Genomic DNA, 13,472 nt, shown 5'->3' with positions numbered 1-13,472 from the left:
GTCTCGAACCCGCGGGCCCAGGTAATCCACTCACCTCAGCCTCCCAAAGGCACGGGATTACAGGCTGAGCCACCGAGCCCGGCTTGAACGTGTAAATTAAGGGACCACACGAAGTACCTGAAAGCATGAGGGAGGGCGTAGCACCTACAGTAGGGAAAGAGACTGCCTGCTTCCTCCCTTCTTCTATCCTGAGAAAGAGGTGAGGTGAGGTTGGAGGAAATAGCTGACTGTGGCTGAGAGATTTTTATCAGAAGCCATGTAGCAGGTGCTTTGTGAGTCAGACAAAGATGGGTAAATATTGCTCCTATCCTCTGTAGTCCAAGATAGGCAGAAGAAAGGGACTATTTTCAGTCTAGGAAAATGCTCACTCTTTCCTCAAAACATTTCCACTGTGATGAAAAGAGACTGTGATTAAGTCTCAGAGAGAAAGGCAACACCAGGCTGGGTGCAGTAGCTCACGCCTGTATTTCCAGCACTTTGTGGCCAAGGCAAGAGGACTGTTGAGCTCAGAAGTTCGTGACCAGCCTAAGCAACATAGCGAGACCTCATGTCTCCAAGAAAAGAGAAGGAGAAAGAGGGGCAACTCTGGATGGTGACGGTAAGTTAGGAATGGTGAGAGGAAGGGTGAGCTTTTTGTGAGACCTGGGAGGGAAGAAAGGAGGAAAGAGGGGAAACTCCTTGGTAGCCACTTTTTATTTTTGTTAGTGACAGTGGGATTAGATCCTGAATGGATCTCATCTAGGGCTGAGAGAGCTCAATAAACATGTTGGGGCGGGGAGGAATCTGCAACCCACGCACGTTGGCCATTGGCCAGGCTTGATGGTTCATGCCTGTAATCCCAGCACTTTGGGAGGCCGAGGCAGGAGGATTGCTTGAGCCCAGGAATTCGAAACCAGCCTTGGTGACATAGCAAGCGTTTCTATAAAAAAAAAAATAATAAAATAATAAACTGCAACATGTCAGCATCAAAACCTACTTTTGTCTCTGTCAGTTTGGGAATGTCTGGCTGAGAACCGGTCATAACCAAAGATCTAGTCAGTCAGCAAGTAGGCGGAGAGTTCTGCCCCCTGGGAGAAGAGTGGCTGCAGCTCCTGCCCTGCTTTGGAGGAGGGGAGGCGGGGTGACTCTGGTGGGAAACGCTGTAATTTCCTTTTTTGACTTTCACAGCAATAGTGCAGAATCCAGAATGGATGTCTTCTTTGTAGCCATCTTTGCTGTGCCACTTATCCTGGGTAAGTCCACTTCTCTCCCTGAGCTTTTGTGCCCGGTCTCTGTCAAGAGACACAAATTGGGGTGGGAGGGAAAAAAATAAGGAGTGAGTGAGAGTTGCATTTCCAAGGGGAGTGGTAGAGCTTTCTCATCTGTGCGAGGGTCCAGTGCTAGGGCAGAGGGGGAGCTCTGGAATGCAGAACCAGGAAAGGGGGAGGAAAGCAGAGTCCTGTCAAAGGAGGAGGATGGAGCTCCAGACCCAGCGAGGTCCTAGCAAGATTGACCTCAGTTGTCCATCACCAGGAAGCTGAACTAGATGAGAGGCACTAAAGTGAGAGTGAAAGAGAAAGGTGGACTCTTGGAAGATGGGACAACGTGGAACTAGTAGCCAGAGTATCTCCTTACCTAGAGAGTATTAGCAAAGATTCAGATGTGGGGTAACCTTTGGGGTCGTGGAAACTTGGCTGCCATCAGGACCAGGGTCCCAAGAGTAGCTTGACTCCTTCCCTCCTTTGTTCCCAGTCTGCCAGGTGTGCCTCACTGTTTCCTTTTCCTCCAGATTCCTGTGTCATTAGCTTGGAACTGAAGGAAAAGCATTCAAGGGGCGCAGGAAAGTGCTGAGCAGGAGACCTCGAGTTCTCAACTCAATCATATCAAAGCCACATATTTTTAGTTCTGGAAGGGAAGAAAAATGAACGGAGATGGGTCATGGAGTCCAGATGACTCATTTTAAGAAAGCAGATGCTGCATGGATTGTTCAGGGTCTTTCCACTAGTTCGCAGTGAAGCTGGAACTAAAACTGAAATCCAAAAGCCTAAGGGTGTGTGTTAGTTCTTTGTAGGAGACGCTGAATAGAGCTGATGAGAGACGATCTCTCACAAATACAAAATGGTCCAGAGCATACGGAATAGAAGAGTTGGAGGTTTTAATTTCTGGTCTCTACCTTCCTATATTTTTTAGGGTTAGTTCTCCCTTGGGGTTTATAGTGTGCAAAGGGATCTGTTTTCTGTTCCTGGATTGAAAGGGCCCATGGGACAGGCTTCGTTACAGATATGGAGCCCAGAGACTGAGAAAGGTTTAAAGGCACAGAGGCAGGAAGAGCATATGACCCTTGGAGGGGAGGCAGAAGGAAAGAAAATGAGTAGAGCTGAGGTCATCTCCAGGTATTCTTCTGTTGGTAAGGAGTTCCAGATGCCCCTTGACCTGTAGTCTTTGTCCCCATAGGACAAGAATATGAGGATGAAGAAAGGCTGGAAGAGGACGATTATTATCAGGTGGCCTATTATTACACAGTCACCCCCAGTTATGGTGAGTACATGAAAGCCTCCAACCCTCAGCAGACTGGAGGAAGGTTCCAGGGATATTTAGTTCTGAGACTTTGCTCTTCACTCTGCAGACAACTCAGAGAGAAATTTGGCTATGAGCACAAACTATCAAGACTTGTGAGGTTATTTTTCAAGATAGTGATTTTTAATTCTTTGGAAGATGGCTGAAACAACTTGAAAATTTTCAAATTTGTAAATTTTTGTTTGTTGAGTTGGAGTCTCACTCTGTCTCCCAGGCTGGAGTGCTGTGGCACGCTCATTATCACTGCAGCCTCCACCTGCTGGACTCAGGCAGTCCTTCTGCCTCAGCCTTGCAGAAGGCGGTCCTTCTGCCTCAGTAGTTGGAATACAGGTGTGCGCCACTATGCCTGGCTGACTTTTTGATTTATTGTAGAAATGAGGTCTTACTAAGTTGCCTAGGCTGATCTCAAACCCCTGGGCTCAAGGAATTCTTTGCCTCTGCCTCCCAGGCATGAACCACCACTCCTGGCTCTGTAAATTATTTTAGATACCAGATTGAAAATATAAATGCATACACATTCACAACTTTGGGGGGGGGGGGGTTGGAGTCTCACTCTGTCACCCAGGCTGCAGTGCAGTGGCAAGCTCACAGCCACCCCAGCCTCATCTTGCTGGGCTCAGACAATCTTTCCACCTCAGCCTTCCAAACAGCTGGAACTACAGGGATGCATCACCACGCCTGGCTAATTTTTTTTATTTATTGCAGAGATGAGGTCTTGCCACGCTGCTCAGACTGTTTCAAACCCCTGGGCTCAGGCAGAACTCTTGCCTCTGCCTCCCAAAGTGCTGAGATTACAGGCATGAGCCACTATACCCAGCTCACAAACATTTTTAACATTAGAGTTAATTAAGATTGGATTGTACCAACACATTTTAAAAATTGAGCAAACTGAAGTATTTCTTCCTTTTTCACTTCCAGATCTAGAGTTACTTTTCTCCTTTATTACTACTTATTTTCTTTCTTCTCCACAGATGACTTTAGTGCAAATTTCACCATTGATTACTCCATGTTTGAGTCAGAGGACAGGCAGGTGAGTGACCTCTACATCGATGAGGGTCAGGATAAGTAACAGTTAAAAAGAAACTAGGCAATGCTGAAATGTAATTCATGAGCAGAAATAAAAGTGAGTAAGATGAAGAGAAACTAGGCTGGCTGCTCACACCTGTGATCCCAGCACTTTGGGAGACCTAGGTGGGAGAATCACTTGAGGCCAGGAGTTCAAGACCAGCCTGAGCAAACAGGGAGTCTCAGTCTTCATTTATTAGTTTAAAAAATTAAAAAGGGCTGGCCGCAGTGGCACACGCCTGTAATCCCAGCACTTTGGGAGGCAGAGGCTAGAGGATTACTTGAGCCCAGGAGTCCGAGACCAGTCTAGGCAACTTGGTGAGACCTCGTCTCTACAATAAATCAAAAAATTAGCCAGGCGTGGTCACAAGCACCTGTGATTTCAGCTACTTAGAAGGCTGAAGTGCCGGGCTCGGTGGCTCAGCCTGTAATCCCATGCCTTTGGGAGGCTGAGGTGAGTTGATTGCCTGAACCCGCGGGTTCAAGACCCGCCTGGGCAGCGAGACCTCATCTCTACAATAAATCAAAAAATCAGCCGGGCGTGGTAGCTCATGCCTGCAATTCCAGCTACTTGGAAGGCTGAGGCGGAAGGATCGCCGGAGCCCAGCAGGTCGAGGCTGCGGTGGCCGTGAGTGTGCTACTACACTCCAGCCTGGGAGACACAGTGAGACTCCAACTCAATAAAATAAAATAAAATAGGTAGAAAGAGAAACTAAAACTGAGACGGGTTTAAAGTGCAGAGTCAGAAAGAGAGTATGCCCCTTGGAAGGTAGGGTCATAACCACAGTTGGAGAGGAGAAGGAAGAGGAAAGCCAGAACCCAGGAAGTTTGCTAAGATACTGGGGATGGAAAGGGACTTTTGAATGAGATGAGTACATAATCCATGCAAGCACAGGACAGGAAGGATCCCTGAGCTTAAGTCTTTGGGTCGGGGAGAGGTGGTGAAGGGGAGAACTCTAAATAGAGAATCTGTGAGGATGTTGGATGAAGAAGATGATAACTCTATGTTTCCCAATCCCACGGAGGGTAGAACAGGTTGGATAAGGTGGTAACCGAAGCAGTGGAGACTACCATTAGTCCTGAAACAACATGGGCAGACCATCAGAAGCCTGTAACCGTGAAACCAGTAACAACGAAAGCAGTGAGTTAATTGGGGATTGGGGAAGGGAGACAAGACATCCCTTGCCCTAGACAGATTCCAAGTCTAATGACATGGAGTAGACAGAGGGCTGGAGTATCAGACTTTGGTGAATGGGGGAACCAAATAACTAGTGCTTCAATGCAGGTGTTCATCTCAACTTGTTCATCATCTCTTTCACTGAGATGTAATACTAACCTTGTGTCTGGAACACTGGAAAGATTTGGTGCAAATTTCAGTTCAGCTGGGCATGGTGGCTTATGCCTGTAATCCCAGCACTTTGGGAGGTGGAGGCGAAAGGACTGCCTAAGTTCAGGGGTTCAAGACCAGCCTGGGCAACTTGGTGAGACCTTGGCTCTACAATAAATCAAAAAATTAGCCGGGCGTGGTGGCACATGTCTGTAGTTCCAGCTACTTGGAAGGCTGAAGCTGAAGGATCGCCTGAGCCCAGCAGGTTGAGGCTGCGGTGGCCGTGAATGTGCCACTGTACTCCAGCCTGGGCGACAGAGTGAGACTCCTACTCAAAAAAAAAAAATTTTTTTTTCACTTCAGTGGTACCTAATGTGTATGTAACCTATGCCTGAGGTTGCTGAGGATGCCGATCCTAATGAAAAAGAAATCTATGATATTGTTATTGCCCTCAAGGAATTTATAAAACTCAAGTTTACATTTATAATACATTTAGAAGTGAAAAGGTATGCTACAAATGTATATGTTAAATTACATATACATTTGAAAGCATATGACACAGGCAAGTGGTTTAGCCACTGTATGGAGAAAGATCAGTATAGGCTAGAATTGTCTGGAAGGCTTTCAAGAGATGATTGTGCTTAAGATACACCTTGATGAATAGGTGAGTTTTTGATTGGTTGGAACTTGTGAAAAGATGAAATCAATTAGGAGGAAGAATATTTATTCCAAGATTGAAATAGTTGCACAGGTAAAGGGTCTAGAACACGCCCAGTATGTTTAGCAGATGGGGTATGTCTGAAGTAGAGGGTATGTTGAGAGGAAAATAAAATAAAATGTAGAAGATTCCTAATGCTTGCTTGGTAATTTCACATACGGCAAGATAGGGCAAATTCTAGAGAGTCTGACATGGATGAAGTTTGGGCTCATAATCAATAGGGAGTCTGGTAGGTTCTTTATTATAGTAAAAACCTGATGAAAAGTGGTATTTTAGAAGAACTATTTATCTGGTTTTATGCAGGATGTAATTTTTGTAGGGATTTGCATTGTTCCAGAAACAATCTGGACTACAGAAATGGCATTATAAATGGAGAGAAGAAAAATCAGAACTATTTTGGAGAAAATTCCTTGCTTCAATGATAATTTCATGGCCAGGCGTGATGACTCACACCTATAATCCCAGCACTTTGGGAGGCAGAGGTGAGAGGAATGCCTGAGCCCAGGAGTTCAAGACTTGGTGGGCAACATGGCGAGACCTTGTCTCTACAATAAATAAAAAAATTAGCCAGGCATGATGGTGCACATCTGTAGTCCCAGCTACTTGGAAGACTGAGATGGAAGGATGGTCGAGGCCGTGGTAGCCGTGATCGTGCCTCTGCACTCCAGCCTGGGCAACAGAATGAGGTTTTTAAAATGAGTATCTGGGGAAATGGTTGACCAAAATAGGAACAATGGAAGGCTGGAGTGATTTAGAAGGAAGTTATGAATTTGGTATTGGCCAAGCTGAATTTAGGTGACAGCCTCATGAAGGTGTTCTAAAGGTAGCTGAACAACCAGGTCAGGGATAGAGTTCCAAGTGCAAATTCACAGTTACGAAAGTAAATGAGCTTATCAGATCCAGTACGTACAGAAGCTCAAAAGGTCAGTGACTGTGCTTGTAGTCAGTAGAAGGAAAAGGAATCAAACAAGGAGATGACTGGCACAATGGCTCATGTGCATAATCCCAGCACTTTGGGAGGCCCAGGTGAGAGGATTGCCTGAACCCAGGAGTTTGAGACCAGCCTGTGTAACATGGCAAGACCTTCTCCTTACAGTAAATTTTTAAAAAATTGGGCATGATGGCATGTGCCTATTGTCCCAGCTACTTAGAAGGCTGAGGCAGAAAGATCACCTGAGCCCAGGAGGTTGAGGCTACTGTAGCTGTGATTATGCCACTGCACACATGAGCCTGGGTGACAGAGTCTGTGACGCAAAAAAAAAAACAGTAGTTTAATTGAGTGGTTGGAGAAAAGCTAGCTAGATTTCATGGAGTTAAAGAGAATGTACATAATGAGGAAATGGAAGCAAATATCAACCAACTATCTAAAAAATCTGGTAATGAAAAAGAGAAGCAATAGCTGGAAAGGGGAACGGGACCAAAGAGCTGCCCGCATTTAGTTGAATACTGACAGGAGAAGCAAGTAAGAATGAAAAGTGTAAGTCCTTCGATCCCAGGTTTCGGCACCAAAAAAAAAAAAAAGAAAAGTGTAAGTCTTTTTAACATATATAGTAGGCTCCCATTAAATTGTACATTCCTTGAGGACAGGAACTATATCTTATTCACATTTATGTTCCTCCCTATAGCACCTAGCACAGTGACTAGCATAGTATCATGCACATAATAGATTTAAAAATAGGTGTCACTGAATTGAATTGGGGCCTCCCTGGTAAGGTCAGGGATAGCTGAAAGGCACAGAGGTAAGGACTTCTTATGGTGATGGGTAAAAGGGAGGGAACTTTCACAAAACTCAAAGGAAAGGAAGGCAGAGGTTGGTGGAAAGAGGTGGCTGTCTTTCTGGAGGGAAAAGTGGGAGGATGAATGACACTGGCCTACTGTGGGCGAATGTCTGTATTTTAGCAGAAACCAGATCTGAATGGTGCTGTGTCCAGTCTGCAGAGTCCTGTGCCCCTCCTGCTGTCGTGGGCTCTCATTCAGGGGGGGATGTATTTCACGTAGAAGGTAAGAGTGTAAACACTGGCCTTGGGGGAGTCTATGAAGGAATTCTTACCAGTATCTCTGGCTAGTGTTTCCAGCCTGGTCAATTCTCAGCTGCTTAAAGAAGGAAGAGGGGTCCATATTTTTTTAAATTGTGTTATTATTTAATCTTAAAAAAGTCTAGGAGATGTTGAGGCAGACTTTTGTGAGAAGAGTCCTTCAATTTTCTGAACTAGGAAGACTTCAGGTGGAATGGAGGAAAAATCTCTCCAGACTTCTAATGTGGCCTGAGGAAGCAGAGGTGGTCCCACCCTGGCCATATTTCAAGGTGTGGCAAGTGCCAGAGGGCAAAGTGGGCAGGTCCTACAACCTGAAGAGAGTCAAGGGGCAAAGTTCAAAGGCAGAAGGGGTGGTGGTTCTCAAATGTACAGGGAGGCTGGAAGAAGAAGACAAGAGAGCTATACTACAGGGAAAGAATTTAAGTTGGAATTCCAAATAACTGTCAGGCATAAAGAGATTTAGCAGGAAGAGGACAGAGTGAGGAGGGAAGGGGACACATCTCTCCCAGGAGATATCACAGACAAATCCCAACTCCAAATATGAAATCCGGGCAGGTTTCATAGGTGGAAGGCAGAAGGGGTCTCCTAGGTCCCCTGACCCTGTTTATTTTTTTCTTTGCTTTTCTAGGTGGGAAAAGGCTGCTATGACTCTTGTTTGGCAAGAGGAAATTGGAAGATAAAATAAATAACAAATAAAATAATCTAGTGCTGTCCACTCCTTCACGAGCATCCGTTCTAGTCACAACATTAAAGAGTGCACCAGGATTTGGGGGCAAGAAGGATAAATTAGAAAGGAAGTTTGGTGACAAAAGAATTAGAGGTTAACTGTGGACTGTGAATAAACTTGCAATTTTGGGAAGGCTGAAGAAGTGTACCCACGGACAACAGGTTTATTCACAGTTCATGATTTCCTCTAATTCTATGTTTTATTTTATTAGATATGGTGTTAAAACAGTGTCCTTAGGGCTACGAATTGAGGTTTATTTATAACCTTTTTAAAAATAAAATAAGCACATAATGGAAAATATCAAAAACCATTTAGAATAGATTTAAAATATTCACACTCCCCCCCACCCCACCCCCGTCCAACAGTGTGCCTTTTGCAGTTAGTAATTGTGGCAGGGACAAACTCACTTTAAGAAACACTTTTTAAAACTATCTTCAGGACCCTAATCAGAACTGGGCTGCCCCCTTGCGGTCTCTCCCATGTCACATTTTCAACAAGCCTACAGTCCCTGGGCTCCCGCTCCCCTTCTCTCTGTTCTCCTCTCAAAATGAGAGGGGGTAACGACAATAGTAACGTCCCAGTTACTTTTGAAACTCTAAATTCTGGACTTGCCTCCTTCTCTCCTTCAAAGCCTTTAGGATCTTCTCAAGGGGAAAAATGAAGAAATCTAAGGTGGACAAAGCCATAACCTAGGAGACCAGGGACCTACTCCACTCTGTTCGCGTGCTCGGAATCAGAGAATTCAAGGCGCAGGGGCCGGAGGAGTCCCGGCAAAAAAAGGAACTACTGAGTTTAGCTTTGACCTCTAGAGTCGTGGCGGGCTGGCATCTGAGCTGGTAACGTGCGTGGTAGGTTATGTAAGGAAAGGGCTGTAGGAGCCGCCCCGGCGGGAGCCCGAGAGAGGACGCGGTGTTCTCGGCCGCAGTCCCCACCCTCCTCACCCCGCAGGGCAGCAGGCACCCAACTTGGAGGAGAGAGAGGAGGGGAGGGTGAAACAGAGACCGGGGAGTCACGAGGGCTGGGCCGCGGAGAGAGGATACAGGGTGTCACACATCCATTCTCTCACACACGTTGCAGACCCAAGTCGCTGATGGTTTCCACGTGCTGCGCTCGTGAGCGGAGGCGCTCCAGGAAGGGGCTAGAGGAGTTGGCTCTGGAGGCGGAACGAGGGGGGAGGGAGAGCCCCACGTTCCGAGGCGCACGCCTTCAGTGGCACAACCAGTCTCTGAACACTCAAGTCGCGCGTCTCTGGCGCATCACCATCCTATTTAAGGCCACGGGTTCCGCCCTCTTCCTCCCCTCCCTTCTTTTCCACTCTTTTTCTATCCTCCTCCTTTTCTCATCACCGGGTCCTCTCCCGGAGCCGCATGTAGGGGCGGAGCACGAAATGCTTTCCTTCCAGCCAATCACCACCTCGCTGCCTCTCTATTGGCTGAGCTCTTTTGTACTGCAGCAAATAGGCTGTAAACTTCACTAACGAGGTCACGTGCTGCCGGCCAGACAACCAGTGAGGGCGCGAGATCTGTGTACGCAGGGGGAGGCACGTGCCGAGCCGCACGTGTCTGGGAGGGGTAAGGGGCGGGGCCCAGTGAGAGAGGCGGAGGTGGGTAGCCGAGACCCGGAGAGACTGAGACGGCCCTGGAGACGGAGCTTAGGCTGAGCCGGGTAAGGAGATTCGGAGGACAGCGAGCTGCTGGGAAGGACTGCACCCAGAGGAAGTGGGTTTGGGAACTGAATGCAGATCTTGGGGGAATTGTATCACGTGGCAGACGCGACCAGACAGGGGTCCGCGCAGGGATTGTGACTGAAAGATTGGGGAAGGGCCGCAGGCTGGTCTCTGTGGGCGCGGCCCCATAGGCTCGCTAGGTGGGTTGGGGTGCCCAGATTTACCATTTGCTGGTGGCGTGGCCTCAGGTGGAGAGGCTTGCGGCGGGATCAGGCTGGGGCACAGTACCGAGGAACAGCGGGCGGAGGGGAAGCTGTCATTCCAGTCAGCTATTTACTCTGAATTGAGAGGAAAGAAAAGAACCAAGGCCGTGTGAGGCCGCCAGCTGCTCTGCGGAGGCTGGAGAGGCAGCCCCAGTTTCTTAATTGGTGGGGGTGGGGGGATGACTTTTTCTATTGTTCTCTGAGACAGGTGATATTGGGGAGGGGGAGAAGAGGTATTATTCTACGCAGTACACCCCAGTCTCCCCGTCTGTTTTCTAATCCTTAGACTCCAGTTTCAAACTCCCTTGCTTTGCTCTTCAGTTGCAGGTTCCGATCTTTGGGTACTCCGGGAGCTGCTCTCCAGCCCCTGCTTCTGGACCTATGGATTCTCCATCTAGCGTTTCTTCCTGTTCCTCCTATTCTCTCTCTTCCTCTTTTTCCACCTCCCCATTGAATAGTGACTTTGGCTACCCCTCCGATAGTGAGAGGGAGGACAAGGGAGCCCCTGGGCCCAGGCCAGACACTGCTGGGCAGAGAGGAGGTTTGCGGCCCAGCCCAGGTCCTATCCGCTGCAGGCATCGATCCAAGGTTTCCAGTAACCAACATACAGCATCTCGCCCGGAACAACGAGGCTTGACTTCTCCTATGGCAGGATCTGGGGTCAGAAGATCAAGAGATGGTGAATTGGAGACCAGTGTAAACATCCAGGGTTGTACCACAGAAGGAGACCTGCTATTTGCTCAGAAGGTAGGAGAAAGGCGACACTTAACTAAAGTGGCTTAGCGCCTGGCTGGTTGATATGGACCCAGTGAGGGTCCCAGATTTGAAGGTGGAGGAAGAATCATTACTAGTGTGGGCAGTCCTCGGTTTTCTCATAGCCTTTGTCCTATTTTTCTACAGTGTAAAGAACTCCAAGGATTTATACCCCCTCTCACAGACCTACTGAATGGGCTGAAGATGGGTCGTTTTGAGAGAGGTAATTTTCTAATTAGTAGCATTTATTTGGGCTGTGTTTCTTTCTCTTCCTCCTTTTTAATGTGTATTTCTCAAGTTTTTGTTTGGGGCCAGTATTATTCCTTTTTTTTTTTTTTTTTTTTTTTTTTTTTTTACTTATATGACAATTTCTTTAGGTGAACCAGTTTTAATCCCTCTGTTCTTCCCTTACCTGACTACATCTTGAATGCCCTTGATTTTTCTCTCTTCCAAACCCAAGGACTAAGCAGTTTCCAGCAGAGTGTGGCAATGGACAGGATTCAGCGTATTGTAGGTGTTTTGCAGAAGCCACAGATGGGGTAAGTTACCCTGTTCTTTCCTTGGGACCTCATAAAAGGAGATTTATCAATTTCTGTCTTATTTCTTTTTTCAATTAATATCATCTTTAAAAATGTTCTTTTCACAGGGAACGTTATCTAGGAACCCTGCTACAGGTAGAAGGGATGTTAAAGACTTGGTTTCCCCATATAACTGCCCAGAAGTCACCATTGGATGGTAGCAGGCATCAGCTGACCAAGGTAAGAACTTAACCTGTAATCCCAGCACTTTGGGAGGCCAAGGCAAGAGGACTGCCTGAACCCAGGCGTTCGACACCAGCCTGGGCAACTTGATGAGACCTCGTCTCTACAATAAATCAAAAACTTAACTGGGTGTGGTAGCATTCACCTGTAGTTCCAGCTACTTGAAAGGCTGAGGTGGAAGGATCACCTGAACCCAGCAGGTTGAGGCTGCAGTGGCTGTGAGCGTGCCACTGCACTCCAGCCTTGGCGACAGAGTGAGACTCCAACTCAAAAGAAAAAAGAACTTAAAAACCTGAGGAATAGGTGGGAAAATAACCAAGGAAATGAAACGTGCACGTAGAAATGGGCTCTCCCTTCCATTTTCTTCTAAGTCTTTTCTTCAAGTTTCTTTTAAGGCAAAGGAATGCCTAAACTTCCTGCATTGTCTTGATTTCTAGAGGGTTTTTTTGTTGTTCTATTTTGTTTGGATCACTGGGGAAGATCTCCATAAAGTTTAATCCCATCCCTCATGTTGCAGCTTATCTGCGTTTTGCATAGATCAAAAAGACTTTTTACCTGACCAGATGATTCATGCAGGAAGATGCCACAGCTTCTCTCTGCAAATCTTTTTTTCTCTGCTGCCCCTAAAACCCTTCCCCCTCCCTCTTTTCACTCCTGCCTGAGTATCCTTGTGTCAAACCCTCTGGAAGCCTGTGAGTTTACACTGGGTTTCAAGGACTGGTCATAAGAGGTATATTACTTGGAGTGCAGGAAAGGGCACCCCTGGAGCAAGTGTTGATAGATTCTTAGACCTGGTGTAGAAGTGACCTATTTTCTGTGACTTCAAATAATGGGGTATTTAGAGGGCATTTAAAAAATGGAGAAGAGAGTCTCCTGAAGATAATTGCCAGTCCTTGTTTTCAATCAACCACGGTTATTATTGCTGTGAGAATATTTGATTAGAAAATAAGCAGCAGGCCAGGCATGGTAGCTCACACCTGTAATCCCAGCACTTTGGGAGACCAGGTGGAAAGATTATTTGAGCCCAGGAGTTTGAGACCAGCCTAGGCAACATGGCAAGATTTCATCTGTACAAAAAAATTAGCCGGGCACAGTGGCACACGCCTGTAGTCCCAGCTACTCAGGAGACTGAGTCAGAAGGACCTGAGCCCAGGAGGTCGGGGCTGTGGTGAACTGTGATTGAGCCACTGTACTCCAACCTGGAAGACAGTGATACCCTTGACTAGGAAAAAAAAGGCAGGCTCTTGCCTGCATGTTAATTTACAGGTCTCAAAGAACTCAACATAGAAAATTAGACATTAAAATACAGAAATTGGGAAATGATTCCAATTTAAAAATGGGTTTTTCTTTAAAGATTTTAAAAGTAATTTTTTTTTTTTTGAGTTGGAAGTCTCACTCTGTAGCTGGAACCACAGATGCATACTACCACGCCCACCTAACTTTTTAAATTGATTGTAGATATGAGGTCTTGTCAAGTTGTCCATGCTGGCCTTGAACCCCCGGTCTCAGGCAGTCCTCTTGCCCCTGTCTCCCAAAATGCTGGGATTACAGGCATAAGCCACCATGCCTGGCTTCCACTATTTTTTTTTTTTTTTTTTTT

The 13,472-nt window shown here is 46.7% G+C and overlaps 2 protein-coding genes across 7 annotated transcripts in view; both read left to right on the top strand.

Moving 5' to 3' along the window:
* The first annotated feature begins 1,153 nt into the window (after positions 1-1,153).
* Positions 1,154-8,409, top strand: CUNH1orf54 (chromosome unknown C1orf54 homolog). 4 transcript variants are annotated; one of them, XM_008063431.1, is made up of 6 exons: positions 1,154-1,232; positions 2,434-2,517; positions 3,528-3,586; positions 4,652-4,762; positions 7,569-7,667; positions 8,331-8,409. In XM_008063431.1, exons 1-5 carry the CDS (start codon positions 1,187-1,189, stop codon positions 7,662-7,664), a joined length of 396 nt encoding a protein of 131 aa, XP_008061622.1. In that variant the 5' UTR covers positions 1,154-1,186; the 3' UTR covers positions 7,665-7,667; positions 8,331-8,409. The 4 variants fall into 4 exon arrangements, with proteins under 4 accessions (XP_008061622.1, XP_021570887.1, XP_021570886.1 ...); XM_021715211.1 differs by having other exon boundaries at positions 1,160-1,232; positions 7,566-7,667; XM_021715212.1 differs by lacking the exon at positions 7,569-7,667.
* A 1,649-nt stretch (positions 8,410-10,058) lies between these two features.
* The window catches only part of CIART (circadian associated repressor of transcription), a 4,578-nt gene continuing 1,164 nt past the window's right edge, over positions 10,059-13,472 (top strand). Inside the window, exons 1-5 of one of the 3 annotated variants that reach the window (XM_008063428.1) lie at positions 10,059-10,094; positions 10,680-11,105; positions 11,259-11,334; positions 11,572-11,650; positions 11,758-11,869. In XM_008063428.1, coding sequence (XP_008061619.1) covers positions 10,740-11,105; positions 11,259-11,334; positions 11,572-11,650; positions 11,758-11,869 — 633 coding nt within the window. In that variant the 5' untranslated portion in view covers positions 10,059-10,094; positions 10,680-10,739. The other 2 variants (XM_008063429.2, XM_021715209.1) reach the window with 2 other exon arrangements.

The sequence above is a fragment of the Carlito syrichta genome, unplaced genomic scaffold (genome assembly GCF_000164805.1).
Source record: "Carlito syrichta isolate Samal-C Ts95f unplaced genomic scaffold, Tarsius_syrichta-2.0.1 Scaffold306837, whole genome shotgun sequence".
Classification (NCBI taxonomy): Eukaryota; Metazoa; Chordata; class Mammalia; order Primates; family Tarsiidae; genus Carlito; species Carlito syrichta.
This window is presented reverse-complemented; position numbering and strand designations above follow the sequence as displayed.

Excerpts from the sequence above, each read along its gene's own strand:
- CUNH1orf54 (XM_021715211.1), top strand. The coding sequence starts at position 1,187 with ATGGATGTCTTCTTTGTAGCCATCTTTGCTGTGCCACTTATCCTGG. Across the intron at positions 3,587-4,651 it reads TTGAGTCAGAGGACAGGCAG|AACAGGTTGGATAAGGTGGT; the intron begins GTGAGTGACCTC and ends CACGGAGGGTAG. Across the intron at positions 4,763-7,565 it reads AACCAGTAACAACGAAAGCA|CAGAAACCAGATCTGAATGG; the intron begins GTGAGTTAATTG and ends TCTGTATTTTAG.